The sequence below is a fragment of the Acomys minous genome (assembly GCF_964271855.1).
Source record: "Acomys minous genome assembly, chromosome: 3".
NCBI lineage: Eukaryota > Metazoa > Chordata > Mammalia > Rodentia > Muridae > Acomys > Acomys minous.
The window spans coordinates 7392538-7418042 of NC_140485.1; the positions used below are offsets into that span (position 1 = coordinate 7392538).

Below are 25505 nucleotides of genomic sequence, written 5' to 3' on the forward strand. Positions count from 1 at the left end.
CCGAATATGGGGTAAGCTGAATCTGTGATCCTGGGCCATGGACCCTCATACTCGGTGCCAAAATAAACTTTCATCTCTTGAAGAAAGCGTTACGCTTTGTACAAACACTTCGTTCCCAGGAATCCTTTCTGTTTGTCTGTTACTGTCTTTTAGCACTTTAATGCAGTCGTAGCTCTGTTTTCCTCTCTCACTTGATTATGCGTGTTGCACAGACAGAAAATGTATCTTCTTCACATCTTTCTTCCTAGCACGTAGCATGAAGCACCAACAATGATTGTCTATTTAACTGGTCCCCCGTATAGTGATCAGGGGCCACAGCATACTTCCCTCTCATGCGTTAATGAAGCCAGTGCCTGTGCTCCACAGCCCGCCACTGACCATATTGCTTCCAATAATTTTGTTTCTAGGCTAAGGCTAACTAGACATTTTATGCAAGCCTCAGTCTCTCTGGGCTGCAGTTTCATCATTTATGGGTGATAAGTGGCTGTGATGCCAGACAACCTATTATGCTCCTCTCCGACATCCTGAAGATGCCCAGTCTATCTGGATGGAGGATTCCGACAAGCAGCCTTCATTGCTAATGGAGGGACCCGTTCTCTTAACGTCTGCTGAGATGTGCTCATCACACCTCGTGCATGCTGGGACCTTTAAGTCTTCATATGTGGCCCGGGCTCCTCTGTACAATGATGTGGAGAGAGTAGGGTTTTCTTGGAGCGGAGTTTCTCCATCTCCTGAGGGTCCCCGTACTGCGTTGGCTTCAACTCATACTGGCATGATCACTGTTTCATAGAGCCTGCGCTGCTGAGAAGGTTAGATCTGTGTGTGTTGTGGCGGCGGAGGGCGTGGGTCGGGGGAATGCGGGAGCAGAGGGGGTTGAGCAGCTCTGGGTGACCAGCAGGGTTGCCTTGACTATAAGGCCTGCCCCTCACTGACAAGCTGGAAGATCATTTCAGTGATCTGCACGGAATATCTCTCTCCTGTTCTCTTCTTTAGCCTTTCCTCTAGGCCAGTTTCACCTGAGTGCATCGCGTATCCTTGGCAATCATTTCCTGAATAGAAATGTACACTTTCTTTTGGTTTCCCGTTCCTCCCCCCGCCCCCGAAATGTGGTGTGAAAATTGAAGGTGACATAAAGGTCTCCAGCTTTTGAAATTTAAGAATGATCCCGTTTGCTCAATCCAGAGCTCGCCAGGATCTGACATTCTAACGCCGGCGCTGCACCCTGCACCTGGCCCCGGTCTTGGAGGGCGACTGCTGTGCTTCCATCCACTCAGGCCCAGCGTTTCTTCCTGCTTTCTTGGCCCCGTGGGGCCAGCTTTGTTTGCCTGGTTTTCAGTAGAGTAGAATCCCCACAGCCCTCTGGCCTAATCCTCCTGGCAGAGGAGACAAAGGAACACAAAGGATTTCACAGTTTATGTATATATATATTTTCATACAGCGAACTCAATCACCCATACTAATGGGAGGGGCATTAGAACAGCCGATCTACAAATCCCTTCACTTTTCTTCAGAAATGGATCACATGATTGTTTCTTGGAGGCATCGTAATTAAGTTTGGCTCAAGCTAATGCTTTAGTTTTGATGAATTTGCATAAAAATTGGTCTGGGGACATCAGTGTGGAACGAAGCATTTCTAGGTGCTGAATCTAAAGTCGCTGTGTAAACGGACTGTTTTGGGACAAAGCCAACAACAATAAAGCTGTGTGGTTTGTAGGTTATTAGATGCTCAGATTTTTCTAAGAATAAAGAAGACTTCGTTTCTTTGACAGTTGTCTTAAAGAAATGAATTTGTGTCATTTTGCTCAATTTTAAATTTACTGCTAATATTCAGCATTGAACTGTCACCATGTCCAAATGCCCCAGATTAAAAGCAAAAAATAAAACTATATTCACATGAATTTGATTCTCTTATAAACATGCCTGGTGATCCTCTAGGGCCGATAAAACCGACTTTTCTAATGTAAATCAATTGTAAAATAATTTTCCTTGTAGTTGCAACAATTGCAATTTCACTGTGTATACAATATGTACAAGCATTGAAAATTGTGCACAATTTTACAAAGACAGGGATGGCCACTTGTACAATTGTGAACTGCTATCTTTCTCATGTGTGTGTATACACACATGTATAAACAAATATATAATACATATGCACACATTGATACTTATCTGTGGAGGTACATATATCTATGTTTTAACTAAATGTTGTAATCAAAATGAATTTATCCTTTATTTCCTGTGCTAAAATCATCCGCTTTTTCAAAAACTGTATGTTGAAAAGGTATAAAATTCCATGTGATGGATTAATTTTTTATGTTTTTCTGTGTACCATTAAATGCCATGTTGTAATGGATAATTTGTGAATAAGTATCTCTGTATGTTTTAAATAGGTTATACCAAAACTGTTAGCAGCAGATTGATGGCCTTTCGTTAGTAGTCCATGAGTGTGTCCAAAACTGTTTCAACCAATTTCATATATTGGGGAATAAGGGGAAAATGGGAGGGAGGGAAGAATGGGAGGATACAAGAGATGGGATAACCATTGAGATGTAACAAGAATAAATTAATAAAGGAGAGAAAAAAATAAAAAGGGAAGGTGAGATATTCCCATTGTATGATCCTTTCATTAAGAAGTGAAGAGATACGGCCTCTTTTTTTTTCTTTTTTCTGTATGACCATTTCACATCTTACTAACTACAGTTAAGTAACCGAGTCTTTTGCTCATTTTCCCCTTGGGCTACTTTTTTTTGTTGTTCTTGGCTATTAGTTTGTTTTTCTTATTGACATGTGAGCCACTTTTTCTCAAGTAAGAATATTATGTATTAGTCATTAGATGGGACTATGATTTGAATAGATATTGCCTAGGACCGACTTGACTTTCACTTATTACATCCAATTTATAGAATCAGATATAGTAACTTTCCCTTTTTCTGACATGTAGAGACATAAGCATATGTCCAGACATTCCAAATAAATCTATATATGTCTTGATTTTATAGTATACACAAAATTATGTGTATGAAAATCAAATATTATTAAGGTGATATTTGAGATGTTTTAGGTTCAAAGCAATTGTTAAAAGGAAGGTATAGAAACATACCATATGCTCCCTGCCCCGTAGAAGCCTCCTTGCCTCCCGAGGGTCTGCTTTTACCACAGTACTTTCTCACAGTGGGGTTCATTTTTGGTGTTACAGGTTTCACAAGATTGGCTAAATATGTGGTAACAGATGTCACCGTAGAGTCATTCAGAGTATTTTCAGTGTCTGTGGATCTATCTGTCTCTCAGTAACCTTTGTCCCCCGCCCCCATCTCCCCTTTCCACCCAGCTCTTAGAAGCTGATCTTTGCATTCCTCATGCTTCTGCCTGAATGTCACATAGTTGGAACTCATATGTCTTATAATCTTTGCTGATTGGCTTCTTTCACTTAATAGCATGCATTTAAATTCCCCCTCTGTCTTTTTTATGTCTTGGTAGCACATTCTTTTTAGTGTTGAATAACCTTTGGTTCTTTTATTCTAATATTTAATATCACTTTTATATTTCATCTTTGCTCCTGCCGGAGCTTATGTTGGCATAAGGATTGAAGCTGAGACTCAGTTCATTTTTCCTCCCAAATATCTAGCTAGTTGTCTTAAGGTCACTTACTGAGTCATCTGTCTTTGGAATGCCAGCCAGCGCATGCACTTCTTCCTACCTCTAGACTCCTTAGTTTGTTTCATTGATTTGCCTGTCACTTCCTACAGCAACACTACACTGTTAATCACAATCTGAAAACATCCTATGTTATTTTTGGTCTATTTGTTCCATCATTGCTGACCATATTATAGCTGCGAATTCCCTGTTGTATTTCCAACAGGTTTTGATTTGTATTGTATCCTGCCTCACCGTCTGACACATCTAAGACCCATCGCTGTTATAGCTAATGAGGGACCAGCATAAAGTGACTTACTCCTTCTTTGGGACTTTCAGCTAGATAGGTTTCAAAGTTATCTTTCCCGCTCTTGTTTGGTGTTTATTTCTCAAATACACCTTTTCTTTTTCTGACTCTATCCTTTCAAGCATTAACAATTTCATTGAACTTAACTAAGTCATTCTGGTTCTTACACTTGAAAGGAATAACCCAGCTATACGTACGTACATTCACACCTACTTGTTTGTGTTTGCTTCCTTGTTTGGCACAGTGTGCACTCATTACAATGTTGCTTGCATTTGATATTATATGAATTATTGAATATACTTTCATGTTCAGAAATGAGTTTGGGGGAAATTAAGAAAGTCAGATGCCTTCTTTTAATTTTCTTGTGACTTCATTCTATTTTTGATTATTGGGTAATTTTGCTTGTGTGAGCCTTTGGCGATAGAGGCTTGTTCCAGGCGGGATTGAACTGTAACATTTAGGTCTCAGCCTCAGTTATAGGATTATAGGTACATACATTCACAATTAATATGAATTTTCAAGATTATTCTTCAAGGTTATTTATACTCTTAGAAACATAACATAGAAATTTTAATTTGGGTGTTACCTCTTTCAAAGTTAGCCTTATGTGCCAATCTTGGGCACTCGGCCATAACCTTTGTGTGGTAGCCCACCACTAATACTTCATGCCATCCCTGGAAGGCCGAGAGAGAAGGATTGCCATAAATTTGAGGCCAGTTTGGACCACACTGAGTGTTCTAGGATAATTTAAGCTATGAATACCACCTGAACAAAAACCAAAATAAACAATTCATTCCTCTGTGTCCCCTCTTCATTTAACCACTGTTAGAAAGTGCAGCGGGCTTATAGGAAAGCAAAGACAAAATCCAACCGAATACACTTAAAGGCTACTTTAAATTTTTTTTCTTTTAGTTTTTCAAGACAGGGTTTCTCTGTGTAGCTTTGGCTATCTTGGACTCACTTTGTAGACTAAGCTGGACTCAAACTCACAGAGATCTGTCTGCCTCTTCTTCCCTGAGTGCTGGGGTTACAGGTGTGCCCCACCATACCTGACTCAAAGCTACATATTTTTATAACTATTCTGTCTAGAAGCCCTGGTATGCTCCCTCCCAGTGAATAACTCCATCCCTATCATTGAAGGTCATTCCATACCATTAAATCCTTTAGCATCTTTTATCTGAGCTTGGGCAATTGTCCCTGACACATGGTCCAGCTGGCCTCAGTCTGCAGGAGCGCTCTCCTTCCACGGCTCTGACTACAACTCTATACACTTTAGCTTCCATGATCCTCAGCTCTGTGTCCACTATGCACAGAGGCCACTGCACCTCTGCTTGAGTGCTATTCCTCTGGGCCGTGGCCTAGAAACCTTCCAGGCCGTCATCTTAAACAGAGCTCACTTTATTTCCTCACTTTCCAGGGTCACTGAGACCTATGAAATCCAAACATTCATTAGCACTTTTACTCTCAATGACATCAGGAGGAAAGCTAGCTGAAGGAGACATTGCTCCTGTCTCCCAAGAGAATAAGCAAAACTTACATTAATTTACCTTCCTCTGAAGTTTTTCATACGTTTTGGCTTTCTACCTGGAGTCAGTATTGTCTACCCCTGTGGAGCATCTGGGAATCTACAGAATCTCTTTTTACCCCCTGTAAAATAGCCTTAATTAGTTTGTATTCTTGAAACACATTTTTCCTACGGGCTTTCCAGTTCTTGGCTGGCTATATGCTGTTGTGTTTCCATTGGTATCTATGGAGAAGTCATCTAGCAGCAAAGCACTTGCTTGATGAATGCTTTGTAGATGCTCTTTTTTATCTTTGGATCGCAGCAAATCTTCAGAAATTGCATGAGGCTATCGGAGGTGCTCTGCTGTGATTGGACTTACCGCAGATGCGTTTCTGTTTATTCCACTTGGAGTGCATACCATTTGAAGGAAATTTAGCCATTTCAGCAGTTTCACTGTGATGGGCCTAACCACGGAAGCACTTTTCATTTCTTCTGTTTGGAGTTCAAAACTTCAGATGAAATTTTGCCCAATGTCTTTTATTGATACAGAAAGTTTCTCACACAATTCCTTCAAGTATTTATGAGGATCAATTTATACTCTAATTCACTTTATGATATACTTTGGTACTAAAAAATAAATTACTTCCCCATGCTTTATTGTTTGTCATCTTATTTTCTCTTTACTATTTTTAATTTGGATATATTTCTTATATCTAGCTTATGGTTAACAAACTATCTTTCATGTGTCCCCAGTATACTCTCAGACCACAAATATGTTCACTGAGTTAACATGAGTTGGCACATGTTTTACTTCTGTCTTGTCTTACTTTATTATTTTTGTTTTCAATAATCATTCTCAGACAAAACTTCTAATCTTGTCTTTATTATTTTATGATTATCCAGTGTCACTATTTTTTCAATATTTTATTTATTTTTATTTTATGTGCATTGGAGTTTTGCCTTGTGTGCACGTCTGTATGAGGATGTCAGATCCCTTGAAAGCAGTTGTGAGCAGCCATGTGGGTCCTGGGAATTGGACCTTGGTCCCTCGGGAATAGTTGCCAGTGCTCTTAATCACCGAGCCATCTCTCCAGCCCTCAATGTCACTATCTTATACTTTGTATTTATCAGCAATATTTTTTAGCTTATATAGACTGACTTCTCTCATTTATGAGTCTTGGTTACCTGGCTTCCTTTTACCTGTTTGGTTGATTTTTTTGCATGTGTATACTAGATATTGTATTTCAGAAATTATTTATAAAAATTGTTTGCTGTGGATAAGGGCCTTTCTTTCCTCTAGTTACAGTCTCATGTGTGGTTTTCTCAGGTGCTTGGGAGACCTGGACGTTGGGCCTATATTAATTTACCTTAAAGATGCAGGTAGTTTCATAAAGCAGACCCTTGCCGGCGCACTGTTCTGTAATGTATGTATTTTTTGGGCTTTCTACTCACAGTACTTAAAGGGCTGTAAGAGGCCCTCTGTCTCTTCAAGAACATGACTTCAGACATTCATTGCTGAAACTATAAATTACCTAAGACAAAGGCAGTTTTACCTTTGGACTCACTATCTATAGAGTGACTTTCTCCTGTATCTAGCTTGGCAATTTTTTTCTATTCTTTTAACTCTTTCATAATTTAAACAGCATCTTTCTTATACTCATATGTGCATGTGTACATATGAGCTTTGCATCTATCTATGTATTATCTATCTATCATCTATAATCTATATAATATGTTTATATTTATATTACATGTGCAGCTCATATGTAATAACAACAGGATTACATGAAACATAATATATCAACTAATACAGCACATGTATATTTTTGTTTAGGTTGTCTAGTTGCTATTAAGGAGAGAAATGACCCAAGTTATTTTTATTTTAATTGTTAAGAGTAGAAATCATTTTTGCCACTTTTAAACAATATGTGCTTTTGAAGTTAAAAAGATGCTTGGTTAATTATTTTGATAATAATTCGGAAAGTGATTATTTTGACAATTTTCGTACATTTAAATTGCACTTCGTCACACAGAGCCTTCCCACTGTGCCTTCCTCAGTCTGAATTTTGTTTTCTCTGCTCTGTCTAGATTGTAAAAAAGCCTTTGGTTCATTTCTTCAGAAACCAGACCTGGATGACATATTTTCTAAATCTTTGTATATCCAAAAATCTATTACCTGACAACAGCTTTGTGAGGTGCAGAAATGGGTGGGATTCTACACAGCTCAGCCATTCTGCTTTTTTCTGGCAGTTGAGGCTGGAAGCAGACTAAGGCCGGTGCAATTCTGGTGATATCGCTTGTACTGATTTTGTCTTTTTTGTATACTTTACAAGGCTTTCTTAGCCACCAATCTGCAGAAATCTCACGAGGCTATGGGGGTGTCTGTTCTTATTTGAGTTTTCATTACTTTTGCATATAAACATAACGTATACTCTTACATCCTGGGCATGGAGACTGGCTTACATTAGGAAAACATTTTTTCTCTGTCTATTATTTTTCTGCAGATTGCTTTATTTGTGCAGGCTCTGTTTACTCTTCTTGGTATTCCAAGGATAGAACTATGGAGATATTGTCTAATGGGCTTATTCTCCATATGTCTCACATTTATTCTCATTCTTATTGTATTCATCTCAGTGGTTCCAAAACTGTTGCTTATAGAATCCAGGCAGGTGCCAAAAAAACAAACAAACAAACAAAACAAAACAAAAAAAAAACAAAAACAAAAAAAACAAACCATAAATGACACTAACCTGGCTCAGAAAATAATGAGTGACAAGTATGGACAGCAACAATATTTCACCAAGATTCCAGTGTAAGAAAATAGCAATTACACTCTTCTAGACAAATTCACATCTAACTTTTAGTATATAGTACTCTTCAGTAGGAAAAAGACCTGAAGCAAGGCCTCACAGCTTACCATTGGGAAGTTCTTGGTCACACACAGAATGATTGGCCAGCTCACTGTCTTTTATAGTATTGTCATCCTTTGCAGAATCTGCTAACAAACAAAAAGAGCCTCTAAGCATCATTTTCAGCTGGGAAAAGGAGCTTCTTCTGTTACTAACAAGACGGATTTACATTTGAGATAATGCACTTTATTATTTCAAGCTGTAACCATGATGACGCTTAAATATTCTCAAGGAAATAGACTAGTTCCTTGAAATACTACCTAAGAAAGATGCACAGAGCTTCAAAAGCAGAAAAAGTAATGGAGGTATCTTGACAACGGAGAAGAATGAATACAGCCGGCTTCATGCACCAGTGAACGTCTCAGAAAGGCGGGGAAGGGAAAGAGCACGAGGGGAGCAAAACAACGCCTAATAATTTTAATGTTTTCAGCCTAATTTTAAATGTTCAGGGCTCCCAGTATTCTAGTGGCAAACATATGTGCGTGCCAAGTTCCCAGGAAAGTCAGATATTAAATCTTGGACATCTAATTGCAAGAAGGTCACCTAAGGTCCCAAAGTAGTTGACAAGGACAAGGAGGGGATACAGAACTTCTGTTCTATACAAAGTGATTCTCACCCTCAAAGTTGCCTTTTAAAATATGGAGTCAATACATGCCTACTTAAAAATATTGTTTATTACGTTTCACCTGTGTGTGTGTGTGCACATGAACATACAGGGAGAACACTAGGGCATGCATGTAGTGATAAATGGACAACTTGTAGTAATTGTGTCTCTTCTGGCACTCCGTAGGTCTCAGGAATCGAACTTAGGTCATCAGGCTTGGTGCTTGGGCACCCAACATGGAACAGATGTCTGCTCTGCCTTCGTGAAGCTTACAAGAATTTTACAATTCTTTTTTTATCTATTAACTGATTTATTTAATCACTTTATAGTCTTATCCCCTCCTCTTCTCCTCCCATCCCACCCTGACACCCCCTCCCCCCGGTATACCTTTCTTACATAGCCCCAAAAGACAAAATTCATGATACCTATATATCACCAGCTGATCTTGTCAACATGCATCTGAGCAGAAAACCTATGGCCTAATTCCTATGAACTGCTTCTTCTCTGGGCTTGTGCATTGTACTTGTGTTCTAAGGTTCTGAGAGAGCAGTCAGATAGAATCTAAAATAAAATTGTGTTTGTTTGTTTACCTCCCTTCCGTGTCTCCCTTCCTCCCATCCTCCTCTCCTTCTCAAAATGGGAAGATAGCTTCAAACATCATGTTTTATGATTATTATAAGAAGCGTGCTTCTTTAGCCTGCCACAAGCAATATTTGACAGGCAGGTGAGGAACCTGGGTAGTTACCATATGATTCGGCTTTAATAACCAGTGAATCGAGCATACACCGGAGTGTGCAGCTTTAATTAACTGCAAATAATTCCCCCAAGGCAAGGGCTTAATCCTCTGCACGGCTTCCCAGTTCTTTCTGAGCCTGACAATAAGTTTAAAAGTCAAAAATTGGAAGCAAAGTTGAGCACAGACACATTTGCCCAAACTGTTATCTCTCGTACGTCAAAATGGTAAAACGAACTCCCATTAAAATATGCTTTTTAATGTTCGTGCTACCATGGAAGAAAAGACTGAAGAAAGAAGATTAAAAAGAAACCCTTCAAATGTGTTTTCCCACATTAACACCAAGAATAAATAATGGTTGTTAAAAACCCAAAACATTTGTGTCAGTGTTAGAAAATATTTTAGTTTTCTAGTTAATAGGAAATGTTGTAACTTGGTAAGTAATTTCAGACAACTCTTTCTCCCAAAATTAACATTTTAAGACTGAGATTCATGTACATTTAAGGTATATTAATTTATATACAACAGTAATCACATATTGTACCAAATATTACCCCTAAGGGTCTATTAGTTTATTGATTTTCTAGTTGGTAATTTTTAGTGCAGTTTTTGCTGTGGAACCCACTGTAGGCTGGAACCTGTAATCTCCCTGCCTCTCCCTTCTGAGGACTAAGATTACAGGGGTGCCTCCACGCCAAGCTAAGAAATGTCTTGTAAATAATTATGTGTTTTAAGCTCATAAGCTTGTAATAGAATCATGTAATAGAATCATTTATATAAAGTCAATGAAAAAGCATTTGAAAACGTAGCCACTAGCCTATACCAGTTCTTGTAGCCCTGGCCTAGCTGCAGCACAGACTTGTATATGTGTGTGTTCTTCTTCTCATTTTTTTTTTACTACATTTAATAGTGAGTGAATCATTCTTAAGGGAGAATGGGAGCCAAATGAAGGTGAAGGTTGACAGGAGTCTGACATGGGGATCTCGTCAGCATCTTTCTGACCTGCATTGTGAGGCATTCATTCTCTCTACAACCCTGCACTGCTGAGTGCTTTTGGTGTTACAGTCCTTGTCAAACAAATACACTGGCTAGCTGACATGCACTTACAGCATATTCCTGTGCTTAGTGTCCAGGGCAGTCCTTAGTCCCTTCAGTATACTCATGAGGGCTCGGGGGGGGGGGGGGGGCGGGAATCTCCTACAGCAAATCGTTTCTCATCTTATTGCTTCTACCAGGAACCCTCACTCTGCTGTCTAACATGGGTCAGTTCACAGCGTCCATGGAGGACTATGTGGGCCAAGTACGGTGGTTAAGGCACTCTGCACTGTGAGGTAAGAAGGAGCTATGAGTGGGTGAGTGAGTGAGTGAGTTCAGGCGACCCTTGGCTGAACAGTAACACCCTGGACCAAAGACAAAAAGAAATTATAAAAGTGGTGCTAGGAATGCTCTTATTTCCCTTTTTCTTCCTTCCTTCCTTCCTTCCTTCTTTCCTTCCTTCCTTCCTTCCTTCCTTCTGCCTTTCTTTCTTTCTTTCTTTCTGTCTTTCTTTCTTTCTGTCTATTTTTTTTGTTTTGTTGAAGCAAGCTTTTGCTTTATAGTCCACACGGGTCTGAATTGTCACTCTTGCCTCAGCCTTTCGGTACTAGGGTCACAGGCATGTGTTACTACTCAAAACTATAACTATATTATATTTTCTTATAAGTCAGGGGTTAGAAAACTATAGCTTGAGGGTCAAAACAAACCTATTTTTGTGTAACCTTGATGCTATGGATTATTTTTATGGTTGAAGACAAGATAAAGATATATTATGATACTTTAAAAAATATGTGAGATTCTAATTTCAATGTATGTTTATACTTTGTAATTATATTTTACTTTAATTTTTACTTCTGTAGGGAGTTGATTTAAAATTACTGAAGCAACTTCTGAGGTTACAAACTCTACAGTCTTATATAATCTATAGTGTATATCTTAGTGGCTCTAGTGCACAACCAGTTGTTAATTTCAATGAATAAATATAGTACATTGAAAATCTTAAGGCATATTCTGATATTAGGCATGGAATATGTGAGAGAAAATACAACTTAGAGATATGTTATTTGAGTATATCAATGTATGTACACACATGCATGTTTCATGTGCTAATAGAAATTTCAGATCTATATGAGCAATTATTAAGTGCACTCTGTCTTGGTTGTGAAATTTATCTTCACAAAGCTATATCAGAACTCTAAGTCCTTGGCAGCATTCACAAATACCCAGCTATGGAAGACTGTTTCTACAGAAGTCATTCTATTAACACTGCTTGAACTCCCAGCTACATAAACTAGCTACAGTGGGCTTGAGCCTATGTGATTTTGATGATGGACCGTATTATGTCATACTTACAGGTTTTAAATGATAGTGCACCTTTTCTGCTTGGGTGGACAATGGAAGACATTTTTATATGTATGTGGAACTATTCTTTATAATGAAAGGGAGAAAATGTATCTAGTTGTGGTTTTAGGGTTGTAGCCCCACTCCTAAACTCACATGAGAAAATCCTAACCTATACAGTGATGGTATGATGGAGAGGATCTGGCCTGGGAAGTTGAGCCATGGTTGTAGAGTGGGTGCCTTTACAAAGTCAACTGAGAGACACATTTCATCTCCTCCAACATAGCAGAACAAAGGCTCTATCTATGGAGTAGAAAGTAGACACCAACAGACAGGCAATCAGCCAACACCTTGGTCTTAGACTTTCCAACCTCTAGAACTACTAGAAATGTATTTGTTTTGTTTAGAAGCTACTCTATTGGTGACCATCTATGTTAGCAATCTACACAGGACAGGAAGCATTGCATATAGTAACTAAAGGGTTGATTATTCTTAGGCAAGTCCCACAAATCACCTTGGAAAATGGGCTTGTATACACTGAGCTCTTCTGGTACCCTGAAGTTGCATTTTCCCCTTAATTATAAAAATAATTATTTGAGAATTCTAAAGATGTAAAACAGTTATCACCCAATTCTCAGATTCAGTCAATAATATTTTTATTTTTGTTTTATAAACAGCAGAAACAGGAATTAAATTTATAGAGAGATTCTGACTTTCAAAATCTATAAAGTCAATGCCATATTTAAAATTTTCAACTGCAGATATTAAATCAAATATTTAACCCAAAGGCCTACATAGAGATGTGCTTTTAAGATTAATAAGAATTTTAAAAAGTACTTTCATAAATTTTTTTAAATCTCACTTAGAAAGTTGAAAAAGATTTAAAAGAATATTTAAAATTCATTAAAGTGAAATGAGAAATTCCATAAAAAAAGAAATTTAAGAAGTAGTAATTTAATATGATTGCACATTTCTATGTGGAATAAACTTGGGTGGGTTAAAACTGTGATGACAAATGCTGAATTTTTATACTTTTTTTACTTTTGATTTTTCCTAAAGTTTTCTGAACTATAAATTCATGCAAGTACTTGCTTTTAACATGACATCCTTTCTGTATAAATATTCTTAACCTGGAGGCCCCTGGATCTACTCTAGAGACCCAAAATACCCACAAAGTGATCCACTAAAGGGAGTGGGTATGCTCATACATTCATCATTTTTGGAAGCAGAGAGTTTCTGTTGCACCCTCCTGGGATGCCTGGCACCAGAAGTGTGTGACCCCAAACACCCATGTTTTAATGTTTGTGAGGCTGTGGCTTTATAAAGGACTTTCAGAACTATGTGTTTTAAAGAAATTTAAAACTGAGATGTATCTAGTAATTGTAGTAGATGATCCAGTTGGGAGAAAAAGAAAGAAAGAAAGAAAGAGAGAGAGAGAGAGAGAGAGAGAGAGAGAGAGAGAGAGAGAGAGAGAGAGAGGAAAGAACCAAAACAGAAACATTTTGTGCCAAAATAACCTTGCAAGGTATCACACTAAAAGCTATTTTGACGTCATTGCCATTTGAAAACAAACAACAGCATAAATATGGCCACAGTGGTGAACCACGGCTAAGAATGCAAAGGGATTTGGAAATGTTGGACAGTCCATCTGTATTACAGGGTGCTGACGCTGGAGCAGTGTGTGGTATGCAGCTGTTCCTTGGTTCCTGCACACTTCCCTTCTCAGAACTTCAGTATAAGATGGCAGATGATTAATTGTCTCTGAAGAAACTCGCAAGGCACAAAGTCTACAACTGCTTCTAGCAAGATTAAGAGCCCTGAACTACCTTTAAATTGATGGCAGGTCATCATCCTGGCATAGCATCTTTAATAGGTTTGTACAAAATAAATATTGGACATATGAAACGTATAAATTGCTGGGTGTGGTGGCGCACACCTTTAATCCCATCTCTTGGGAGGCAGAGGCAGCAGATCTCTGTGAGTTCGAGGCTAGTCTGGTCTACAAAGTGAGTCCAGGACACCCAAGGCTACCCAGAGAAACCCTGTCTCGAAAACCCAAAAACCAAAACAAAGAAACATATAAATCTCCACCCAGAACTAGAGCTTGATGGAAAAGTAACAGAAACAACCAGCTAATTTCCCCACCACCCCTAAATTGAATTGATTTGACCAAGTCAAGCATTTAGTCTAGCCAGTTCGTTGGGATTTCCTTTTGAAAAGCAACTAGGAAAAGGGTAATTTGCGCCCCCCCCCCGCCATTTGAACAGGGTGCCTGTCCATAGTGAATTAGACTGTGTTCTCATGCATGCAGAGACAGCTACTTATGTATGTAGGAAGGATACACACAGCCATCCATTCCTCCAGCATCCGACTCTGGGTGAGCTGGCAGTGGCTGGTCCCAGTGAGGCTCGATACACAAGAATGAACTATATTTACCCAAAACACATACAGATCCTCAAATAGGACATGGCTCTGAGTATCAGGAGGCCCAGATGAGCTATGGCTGGTCATTTGTCTTCATTATGCTCTCGTTAACTCCTATTAAAAGGTGGCCAATAACTCCTAGAGATTTGGAATTCAGGCTCTAATAGCCTTTGAGTTATGTTAGGAAACTACTACCATACCCAACTAACTCATGAGAAAATGCACTATAAATACCAGGAAACTTATTTAAAAATAGCTTGAGCATGCCTTCATTGGAACAGAAATCTTTCTGTAGGTTGTTATTGAAATTTAAACAAGTTAGAAAAATCAATCATTATGATGGATAAATACTAACAGAAGGCTGTGATTTTAGACTTAAACCTGTAAGTTTTATTACTCTATGGAAATTCATCCAGCTTACAAAACACCAGTTGCTGCACTTAGAGATGGAGAGTGTTGACTTACATAATCATTTTTAGTTACTTTACAATGCTATTCTATGGGTTAAATCAAAATATCATTGCTCAGACAACATCTCTCTGTGAACACTCTATTGTTGCCCTCATCTACCTTGATTACTATTAAAACAAGGGTTAACAGTAGCATGCACTGTGGCATGGCTGTAGTCTCCTTCCCTAACCGAGCATCTGGGCTTATAACCATCACAATGTAGAACAGAACAGCTGGATACAAAGTTGAGATGGACCACGGTGGGAAAGAAATGCTTAATTACCTTTTCCATCAAGTTAATTTTTCCCCTTTGGCAATGTAAACAAAGGAAAATCTGCTCTTATTTTTGGTTGTCTTGTGATGTGGTTGTTTCAGCATCCTTGACCTCCTTTTTCTGACCTTAACTTTCTCCACCTTGCAAGGTGTCACACTGCAGGCCTTCGTGACATTATTAAAAAGCAAATCTGAGCAAGCCTCAGGCAAGAGCTATAGCTAAGGCGCTCAGTATGAATAGAGTTGGGATTCTGTGAAGTAGCATATTGATATTAAGAGCCTTATTGTCTGACATGGCAGTTGTGGTTAACAACAGCATGTTCTTTACTATAGTTCTTTGATATCTGCAGAGGATCTTTTCCTTCCCAGATGCCCTCAAATACCAAAATCAACAAATTGATTGTATGTATGTATATATACAAATGTATATACAAATATATATATACTTATAATACATATACTGTCAACCTGTAGATATATAATATATGCATGTCATCTCAAATACTTTAATTATCTCTAGATTTCTTATAGCACCTAATAAAATGTAAATGCTACACAAGTAATTGTTATGACTAGGAAGAATGGCAAGAAAAGTAAGTTTTCACATATTTAACACATTGCAATTTCTTTCCCCTAATGCTTTGACACTGAGTTACATGAATAGGCAGACATACTATTCTCAGATAAGGTAATCAACTATTTTTTAAAACCACTAAATGGATAGATTTTAAAAGTATTGAAAAACAATAAAAATAGTATCAGAAGTAATATAGATATGATTTTCTTGCCTTAATCATTTTACAAAATAGATGCATGCTCCAGCTCAAATTGAGAATGTCCTCCATAGGCCCATATGTAAAGGCTTGGTCCCCATCATGACATTATTGATAAATCCTGGGACCTTCTAGGGAGGGAGGTTTCAGGTCAATGGGAGTATATTTCTTAAAGAGAATTATGAGACAATATCTCATTTTTCAAACCAGTCAACAGCCTTCCTCTGCCACATACTCCCAAAATGATGGACTGCCTCACCAATGGTTCAAAAGCCAGTGCCAACTGACCAGGGACTGAAACTGCTGAAAATATTGAAAAAAAAAAAACCTTTTCTCTTACTAACTTGTAACTCTATCTCATGCTGTTCTCAGAGAAACAACTGCCTCACATCTCCTTAGCTGTACCCTGCTTGTTGATACAGTCCATTGGCAATTTCCTCGGTTCCATTTCTTCATGTCTCTTCTGTGCTTCTGTACCACCAGCAAGTATGCAATGTATATCTTATGACTCATTTTTTGTGGGAACTCAACAAGACAGCCAAGATAAGCACCAACATTTCCCCTAAGACTTGGTGTCAAAACTTTTCTTTTCTTTTCTTGACTGAACTGTTCTGTGGTATCACGGTGACTTTAATTAGGTAACTGAGAGAACAGTGCCTTCCCCCTAATCAGGGAAAATGGGGGAGGAATGGCCTTATGCTGTACTACCATCTTATCTTGACAATTGGGCTACTGATAATGATGGAAGATTCTGGAAAGATATCTACAGTTTGGACCACAGCCTTTTAGGTCTCTTGACGTGAAAGAATCCAATGACAGGGGAGGAATGATCTTGGCTTTTTAGGAGTTGATTAGCTTCTGAATGGACAGTTGGCATGTAACCAGTCTCTTGGGGGAACTGTGTCACGAGCTCCTGCGTTGTGGATGATGTAAGGCAATGAGATAATGAGGTAGCATCTTTACTCCTCAATTCTCTGATCAACCCCATGCATCACTCTTACATAACTTGAATATGTGAATCTTGTAAGTGCATTACCTAAATTTACATTTATAATCTAAGTGCACATATATAGGCACTTTAAATTATTCTAAAGTGCTTTTTTACAAATATCATTTAAAGAAGTTTGGCATTCTTTTAGGTCCATCTTTTAAAATTCCTCTTTTATGTTTATTTCAAAATAGACATCATGCAGGAAACTTGTATCAGACCAAAAACTGATAGAAAGTTAAAGAGTACAGCAGGCTGGTCATGTAGAATAAAACAAATCCACTGAACTTTATTTTCAAGTATGAGTCTAGTTGTAGAAAACAATAAGGTGATACTTAGTGTTGTAGGAAATGGGGAAATAGAGGCATTTTTGTGATGGGATTAATACTGCCCAAATAAACTGAGAAGAGCATATCAAACACTGGCGGTCAGAGACATCGTTTAGTGATAGAATGCCTGCCCTTCAAGGTGCAAGGTCTTGGGTTCAATGCCCAGCACTAGGGAAAAAGAATACTATAAAATGTTATTTTTCAAGGCCCCTGAAAAACATACTAAGGATTAACTCTAAAATGTGCTATTTTCTATTTCCAAAATAACCTTATTTGAATTTTCTGATAATTTTAAAGTAAACTCTAGCGCAATTTCTAGAGGTTATAGTTGTATTCTTAATCCAGTGGCTGGCTGTGCCACTCTGCTTCCTGTTTCACAGACCTACTGGCTTAAAGAACATGTAGCCACTCTTTACAGCACTGGATTCTGGGGTGGGGTAGAAGGGGGAGTATGGGGAGGGAGTACTAGCACTAAAGATCTTGATAAGGGCAACTGGAAGCCTACTACTGGGGACACTCCCTAACTTTTATACATATATAAGAAGAGGTTTTTTGTAGAGTCACCCTGTAATAAGGGATAATACCCCCACCCCAAGACACCATAAACTATCAAATAAAAAGCCCAGGAATGGGTTTCCCCTCTTAGGAGTTGTTAGTGGGTTCCTATAGAGCCCCAAATATTCTAGCCTGTTGCCACTGATCTTGGTTACCCTCTAGATTGCACTTGATGGTAAGCCCTTATTGCTGAAGAGCCTAAATACCTTAGTCACAGGTCGTGGAGAAACTGCACTCATACTGATCTAGAAACTTAATTCCTACTGGCTAGCTTTAATAGTGATGGAAGGTGCTGTGAATGCTATCAGAGGAAAAAGGTAATCACCGGTTTTACCCTTATGTGAATCCTATGAGCTACAACAGTGACTGGCCTAGGAAGACATGTCCATTGGTACAATAGTGACGTGAATGTTTTGGTAGTAACCAATACTTTCTGTTTACATTAAAGATTCTTCCATAATATGACACCATTGTTGGAAAAATTTGTGGCTAGAGGCCAATCATACCGTCAATAGGCAGTATTAAACCCCTAATGTCTTATCATCATACCCACGCACTAATAATGCAGCTCTCAGCCCTAATCAGATAAACTTCCTTTTTCCCCCCAGTAGATGACAACAGAGAAATCAATGTGAAGAGAACAAGAGACTGCAGAGTGCCTAGCTCTAAATGAGACATCTATATAGCACTCTTTTCTCTGAAGGCTCAAAGATCATTGCAGAAAAGGAGGCAGAAAGATTCTAAGAGCCTGCAGTGGTAGATGACTAGAAATATCAACGTTTTTCAGAAACAAGAGAAGCTCCACGTATGACCACACAGTATGGTGAAGCATGCACTAAACTTACATAAAATCAAGCTGGACAAAATCCAAGAATGGGATAGTCAGGAGGAAGTCACAAAGTGCCCTTCCTAGTTAAGGAGATATTGACAATTGAAAACTACTTGAGGAGGAAGAGTCATTTTTCTTCAGGAATGTGGTTCCAGTGCATACTCCTAAATCCACAGACAGAAAGATGACACTAGGTTTTTAAAAAACAAAACACATGAAATTTGGGGGTGGGTGGGAACGATGGGATTGGGGATGAGGGTAGATTTGATCAACACACATTCTATGCATGGATGAAATTCTCAAGCAACAAAAATAGAGGGAAAAAATGGACTTATCTATTGCACTTGTCAGGGAGTCTTACAGTCACATCAAACATATTAACATGGTGGGAAAAAATAGCCCTAAGGGTAAAGTAGTGGTATTCATAGCTTGGTGGTAACCAACAGCTCTCTACTGGGACTTACAGCCTGCTCAACAGAAGGAAACTCATGTCTGATAATGGTCATCTAGCCTACCACGCAGGGCTAGTGAGGTCTTAGAGGAGAATCTACTACCATCACTTCACCAAACAGCATTACTCCTATATGCATTCTAAATACCTATTCTTATACTCGTAGATAATTATAGCTCTCACACTACCCACCCCCAAAGAAGCTTCTCTTGGTTATAAAAAGAAACCATTTCAGAAAACCACAACAGTTCAAAATATAGGCAAGAAGTGATAATAGCGTTCTAAGCCCTAATTGATACATTGACAACACAACTCTTGCCTCCTAAAGCTCAGGGAACATTATGGAAGAGACAGTAGGAAGATTGTGAGGGCCAGAGGACCAGGAAAGCTGCTTGAAATTGTGTCTCCTAAAAAATGGAAGAGAAGAGTCACACATGATGCTTCAACAATATGGCTGGTCAATTAGACCCAAATAACTGCAACAGCAATAGACATGCTGACATGGAAGGCAGAAATCTCGCACGGCTCCATCCACAGCAAAGAACTGCAGGCAACCAAGGGATGCAGAGTTCCAGGGTTGAGGCCCATAGCTGATTATCAAATATGTGGTCAGCCCGCAAATCATACACATAAATAACACTAAAAGGACTGAACTGATCATGTCTATAAATGTAACAATAACCATGAAAGAAAAAGAGGCTGTGATTCCAAAAGGGAGCCAGGGCATACATGGGAGTGCTTTGAGAGAGCAAATGAAGGGGAAGAAAATAATGCAGTTATTTATGGACAAAAAAAATCCTGGGAGGATAAAAAGGTAGGAAGAGTCTGCAAGAAGAGGAGTTATATCATTTCCTGTTAAGAATGATGTGGGCATTTCAGTATTTTAAAAAGTAATTGCAGTAGCACACCACGGTCCATCAGCGGAACATTGGGAACATTTTGAGTTGAGCAATACACCAATCCATTTCTCCAAAAGGTAATGTTATCTTATGAACCATCAGCATCTAATATTCTAATACTGATGGAAAAATGAGAACTCTATCCTAAGAGTCTACTGCATAAGGACTGAATACTTCTCAAACATATTTATGACTGTCTCTTAATTTAATTTTTTTCTGCTAAAGCACTATATTGTAAATAGAAGCAGCAAAACTTCTAGGGTTGGGTTTAAGGTCTTGTTGTTAAAGGAATGTCTTGGGGTTTGGGCTAACTGTGCTAGTTCATGAAGCTGATGACCACAGTATTGGGGATGGGAGCGAGAGATGATAAATTTATTTTCCCCAAAGTTTTCGCCTTGCCTTCTCTTAGTTTCCAGGACAATAATTTCTTATTTGAAGAGTTTTAAGGTGAAGATATCATTGGAAGATTCCACTGGAGTCAACTCGGGACAACGAAAGAAACACATTGCTTGGGACTAATCCAATGTCGAGAACAATGAAAGAACACAGCCAAGCAGAGAATAAGGAGGGGTCAAGCATAACTAGACAGAGTGCAAGGGATGGGAAACTGTAGCTCAGCCAACAATCATCTCTAAGAAACTAGAACGTTTACTTATAGAGCAGCTCCTCCAAATAGTTTCAGGAATGGCTTGAAGATGTGTCTACTTAGGTACAATCGGAGTCCCCCCTTCACCCCCCGAGCACATTGAACTATTATTTATAAACAAATATTATCTAGTGGCAGAAAAAGTTTGCTTTGTGTGCACTTGACCCAAATATCCTAGTCTGGTATTCTTGGTTCTCCATAGTCATGGTGCTTTGCTCAACATCTGATAACTGACTGGATGATGGATCTGTCATTTAGGTCAAGAAAGTGTATCCATTGTACCTCTTTTCTATTGTACCTAAAATAGGTCTTTGGTGTCCTACTTTCATCTGTTCATAAATGTTCTTCTTGCAGATGGAATAGATTCTGCATGTATCTTTCAGATTCTAGCTCATGGCTCATTTTTTTTGTTTTTCTACTCACATTAGAGTTAACCTGAGCAGAAATTCTCCTCAATCTCTCTCTGTAGGTTTCAGTATGTTCCATCCTCAGCGCATCCTGTGCTGTGGTTGGTCTTACCCAGTTTATATCCTAGCTGTGTCCCCCCAGACCAACTACACTCTTGCTCCAGGGCTTGTTTAACTTATTTTAAGTTGGGATGGGAATTGTAGTTAGATGAGAGATGAGAATGAAAAGAGCGACACAGGTAACATTTTCAGACTGGAAACTGGTTGACAGTGAGGGCTACATAATTACTAGCTGGTGATAGTGTTGTTATCTGGCATTTCTCACGTGCTCCTCCGTATTTCCATTTAGACTATAAAGTCCTTGAAGGGCAAGAACTGTACGTTTTAATTACATTGCATCTTACTAGCAGTTAAGGCCAAATAAAAATCTGTTGGTGGCTGTAACACACACCAACTTTTAGTTGGTAGCTTTGTGTAGGCCACACTGGGTACTAACCACCAAGCATCAATAAAGAGCCAACATAGATACTATCTTTCTCCCGATGAAACTTAAATTATTGTGATGCTGGAGGATAGAGGAACAACTGTCTAACAGCTACTTAACACACATTGCTTATTCTCAGCAATGCAAATTGCTCCTTCCACACACCCCCAAACCATGAAACAGGGGATGGGGATGTGTCTCAGTTGGTAGATAAGAAATTCAAGGCCATCCACGGTTGCATAGTGGGTTCCAGACCAGCCTGAGCTACACGAGGCTTTATTTCAAAAGCAAGGAAGCACCCAAGAAAACAGAAACCAAACCAAACAACAACAACAACAAAAAAATAAGACCTACAAATTCATAGTGATATTTGGGGAAGGTTTCAAAAAGGACAACATATCCATAAAAAGAGCAGTGAGGGTTATAACGCGATGCGGGTGTAGTGGAAATGGGGCACATGTGAAACACACTGGTGAAGGCTGTGGTATGAATGAGCAAGAGGAGATGTGAGAGCGACAGAGGGGAGTGCAGACCTGACAACTGTCTCAGTGCCATGCTACCCCTTTCAAGGCGTAGCTAGCGGGGCAGGCAAGCACTGGCATGGGCTGTACATACTCCCCTCTTTGAACAATGCACCCAAAATCTTATCTTATCTTCTTTGCCTCTTCAACCTCTCTCTCTCTCTCTCTCTCTCTCTCTCTCTCTCTCTCTCTCTCTCTCTCTCTCTCTCTCTCACACACACACACACACACACACACACACTCACACACCGCTCTTGAGCAATGCACCCAGCATCCAGAGCCTCTACCTGCTATGAACACACTGTTGTCTAAATAACAGTGTAAGTTTCATTGTCTCTAACAGCAATCAGATTTACACAGTTTCTATTCAAATATACCCCTAATGTACCCAGACATAAAAATCAGAAGTTCAAGTCTGGTTTGGGGTACCTATACAGTAGGGCAAAGAGTCATTTGAGCTTTTAGGGAGAAGCCTCTTATGCCTGTGCTTAAAGGCATACATATGATTAAAACCAGGTGTAGGCATATGTACAGCTGGAAATGAAAATATGATGTAATCTATCAATCAAAATAGAAAAAAGCCCAGGCAGTGACCAGGGCTGGTGAGCTCTTTCTCCCTCGTGTGGCCTGCTCTTCTCTCCCAGTGTAGCCCTCTCTGATCTGTGCTGTTTGGTTACTTTTTAATGAAATCTCCTTGCTACATTTGAAAATCTGTATAAGTCCTCCTTTTCAATTCTCTGGGTAATATGTCCATCACATGGGAACACTGGCCTGGACACTCGTCACCATGGTCATTTAGCTGTCACAGTTTCTTCGAGGGAAGAATGCGGGCGCTACAGGAGCATGTTGTAGCTTCCCTACTGACTGCAGTATGACTGGCCCTTAGGTGCTGCCACATTTTATTTGAAATAAGACAAAAGGTCACCATGAGCTTTGACCTATATAAAGCCAGCTGCTTTAAGTAGGGCTCAAATCTATGTACTTTCCTTAGACTTGCTGGAAATAGCTGTCTGTTGAACATGTTAGTATGTGAAACTCATGACAACATACAACCAAATACATCCCACACTGAGTGGATACCATGCTCCTGGGCTCTGTATAGCTTCTGTTCTGTCCAAACTGTATTTATTAGTTTACATGAAGTATGGCTTTGTCACATGTAGCACAGTGAGGGTGTGATTTGAGTATAATTTTAGAACAAGAAATTAATGCGAATAACAAAACCACACTAAAATGGTAGAGTGAGTTTGGCTATAAAACCCAGAGCAGGCAAAAATCTACACATATGATTGTTTACTGATGGGAACCGCTGACTTTAAAATAGAGCAGGTAACTGAAAATACTCCAAGTTCCTTGAAAACAGCAATTGAAAAATGGGAAGGACGTATGTGCTTTCCTTTTTCTTTCCTTCCTGGATCAGTTGACATTCAGGAAGGCCTGTGTGTGTGTGTGTGTGTGTGTGTGTGTGTGTGTGTGTGTGTGTGTGTGTGTGTGTGTCTGTGTGTCTGTGTGTCTGTGTATCTCTCTCTCTCTCTCTCTCTCTCTCTCTCTCTCTCTCTCTCTGTGTGTGTGTGTGTGTGTGTGTGTGTGTGTGTGTATGTAAGAGGAGAGAGAGAAAGGAAGAAGAAAGAGTGTGTGTATCTGTTTCTTAATTTGTGGCTGGTAAATATCTATAAGAAAAGGAAATTTCCCCTGAAACAAAACTGACTTTTTAATTTTTTTTCTCACCCTAATCTCTTCTCAATGTATTCTTTAGACTTCATGTGAAATGCAGTTCTGGGCCTGCCACCCCACCCAAGCACTGGCTGCCTCATTTATATTACAACAAAGACTACACCATCCATTTCTGAACCATATCTGACAGGTGTGCAACAAACCCATGCCCCATCTCCTAGCCCCACAGGGAGGAAGCACTTGGACACTCAGAAACTCTCACTGCACTTACATGGTTCATATGTCTCTCATGGCTGGTTCCTGGCTGATGGGAAAGGTTTAGATATGACATGCCCTACTGCCAAGCCTGCCTACAAAACCTTCCTTTTCCATTGCTGAATGGGTGCCTGTCAAGACTCAAGATAACTTTGGAGATCATTGGTTAAAAATCAGGAGCCCCAACTAATTTGAATCTCTGAATGGATGCCTGGAACGTGTCCTGTCTTTATGGATTTTACTTGCATGAGAAAATAATTATTTTCTGGTTTTGCATTGTGGCAGCTGACATTAACCAGTCCATATTCTCCTTTAAAGAGTTACTGAAAGGACTGAGGAAGATGCTGTTTGGAGGGAATTTGACTGTCCCTAGTTTTGATTCTTGCTATTCTTCAATCTTTCCAATATCTGTTTTTAAAACAGCTTGGGCACAATAATTTCATTCCTGCAGAAGGACTTCAAAATAAAGGTAGAAGCTAGCACAATAGCATGATGTGACAGCGGAGACATTTTGAGGTTAAGCGAAAGTAAAACAAGTATAATTTTTTAAACACTACCTTTTTTATTTTCTCCTGCAAAACTAGCAAAATGTTTGTGTGACAACATTCAAATGTAGTTTCCCACTGAATGGTACCCTACGCTTAGGAGGAAGCTATTTTTTCCCTTTCCAAACTCATGCTATGTGGTCTGATAAGAAGATAGAATCTTTGCAGTTAGAACCACACTAAAAACTTGGGACATATGGTTACCATATGGACCTTAAGCAGATGTCTGGATTTCTTCATGCTTGATGAAAAGGGGAAATTGTTGAGTTATAAATATTCTACAGAGAGGATAGAAAGGCCTTAGTGTAAATGGAAGAATTTATTTATAAATTAATGTGGCACTGTATAGAGAACAGCACTGAAGCAAGAGTCTGGTGGTTTCGGCTGGCTCTGCCTTGGGAGCTGCACTTGAGGAGACTCCTGAAGGGGATTCTACCATGGACACAGGTGGTTGAGAAGACTTAGGAATGAAGTGATAACTCCAGCCCAAACCCTTAGGTTGATCTTCCTACTGACCCAGGTAAACATTGGTATTACATAATAACATTGCATATTCAACGTCTCCAGACAAGTATATAGGAGCACTTCTGTGTGGAACAAAGTTCTGGCCAGCAGAAGGCAGAAGGTAGGAAAGTCAGAGAAAATCAGGGCCTGGAGCTTGGAGTTATCTTCTAACCCTAATTAACTACTCTAAAATCAAGGCTGACAGATGTATCTGTCTTTTTATATGTCTAGAATGCAGACAGGCATGGAGAGGAGTAACTGATTCTGTTTCACAGCCAAGAAAGGATGTGGTTGCCAAGGACAACATCCATGGGTGCGTAAGAAAGCTGAAGTGGTATAAGGAGTTTCCTGCTTCTAGACACTCTTTCTTTCTTTCTTCTTCCTTCCTTCCTTTCTTCCTTTTTTTTGAGAATGATAAATTCTAGGTCAAGA

The 25505-nt window shown here is 39.2% G+C and overlaps 1 protein-coding gene across 4 annotated transcripts in view; it reads right to left on the bottom strand.

Moving 5' to 3' along the window:
- MACROD2 (mono-ADP ribosylhydrolase 2) overlaps positions 1 to 25505 on the bottom strand; it is a 1913815-nt gene that overhangs the window by 84282 nt on the left and 1804028 nt on the right. For 2 of the 4 annotated variants that reach the window (XM_084774709.1, XM_084774707.1), the window contains exon 14: positions 8362 to 8439. In XM_084774709.1, the coding sequence (XP_084630835.1) occupies positions 8362 to 8439 (78 nt within the window). Of the gene's footprint in view, positions 1 to 8361; positions 8443 to 25505 lie in introns of all 4 variants that reach the window. The other 2 variants (XM_084774708.1, XM_084774706.1) reach the window with 1 other exon arrangement.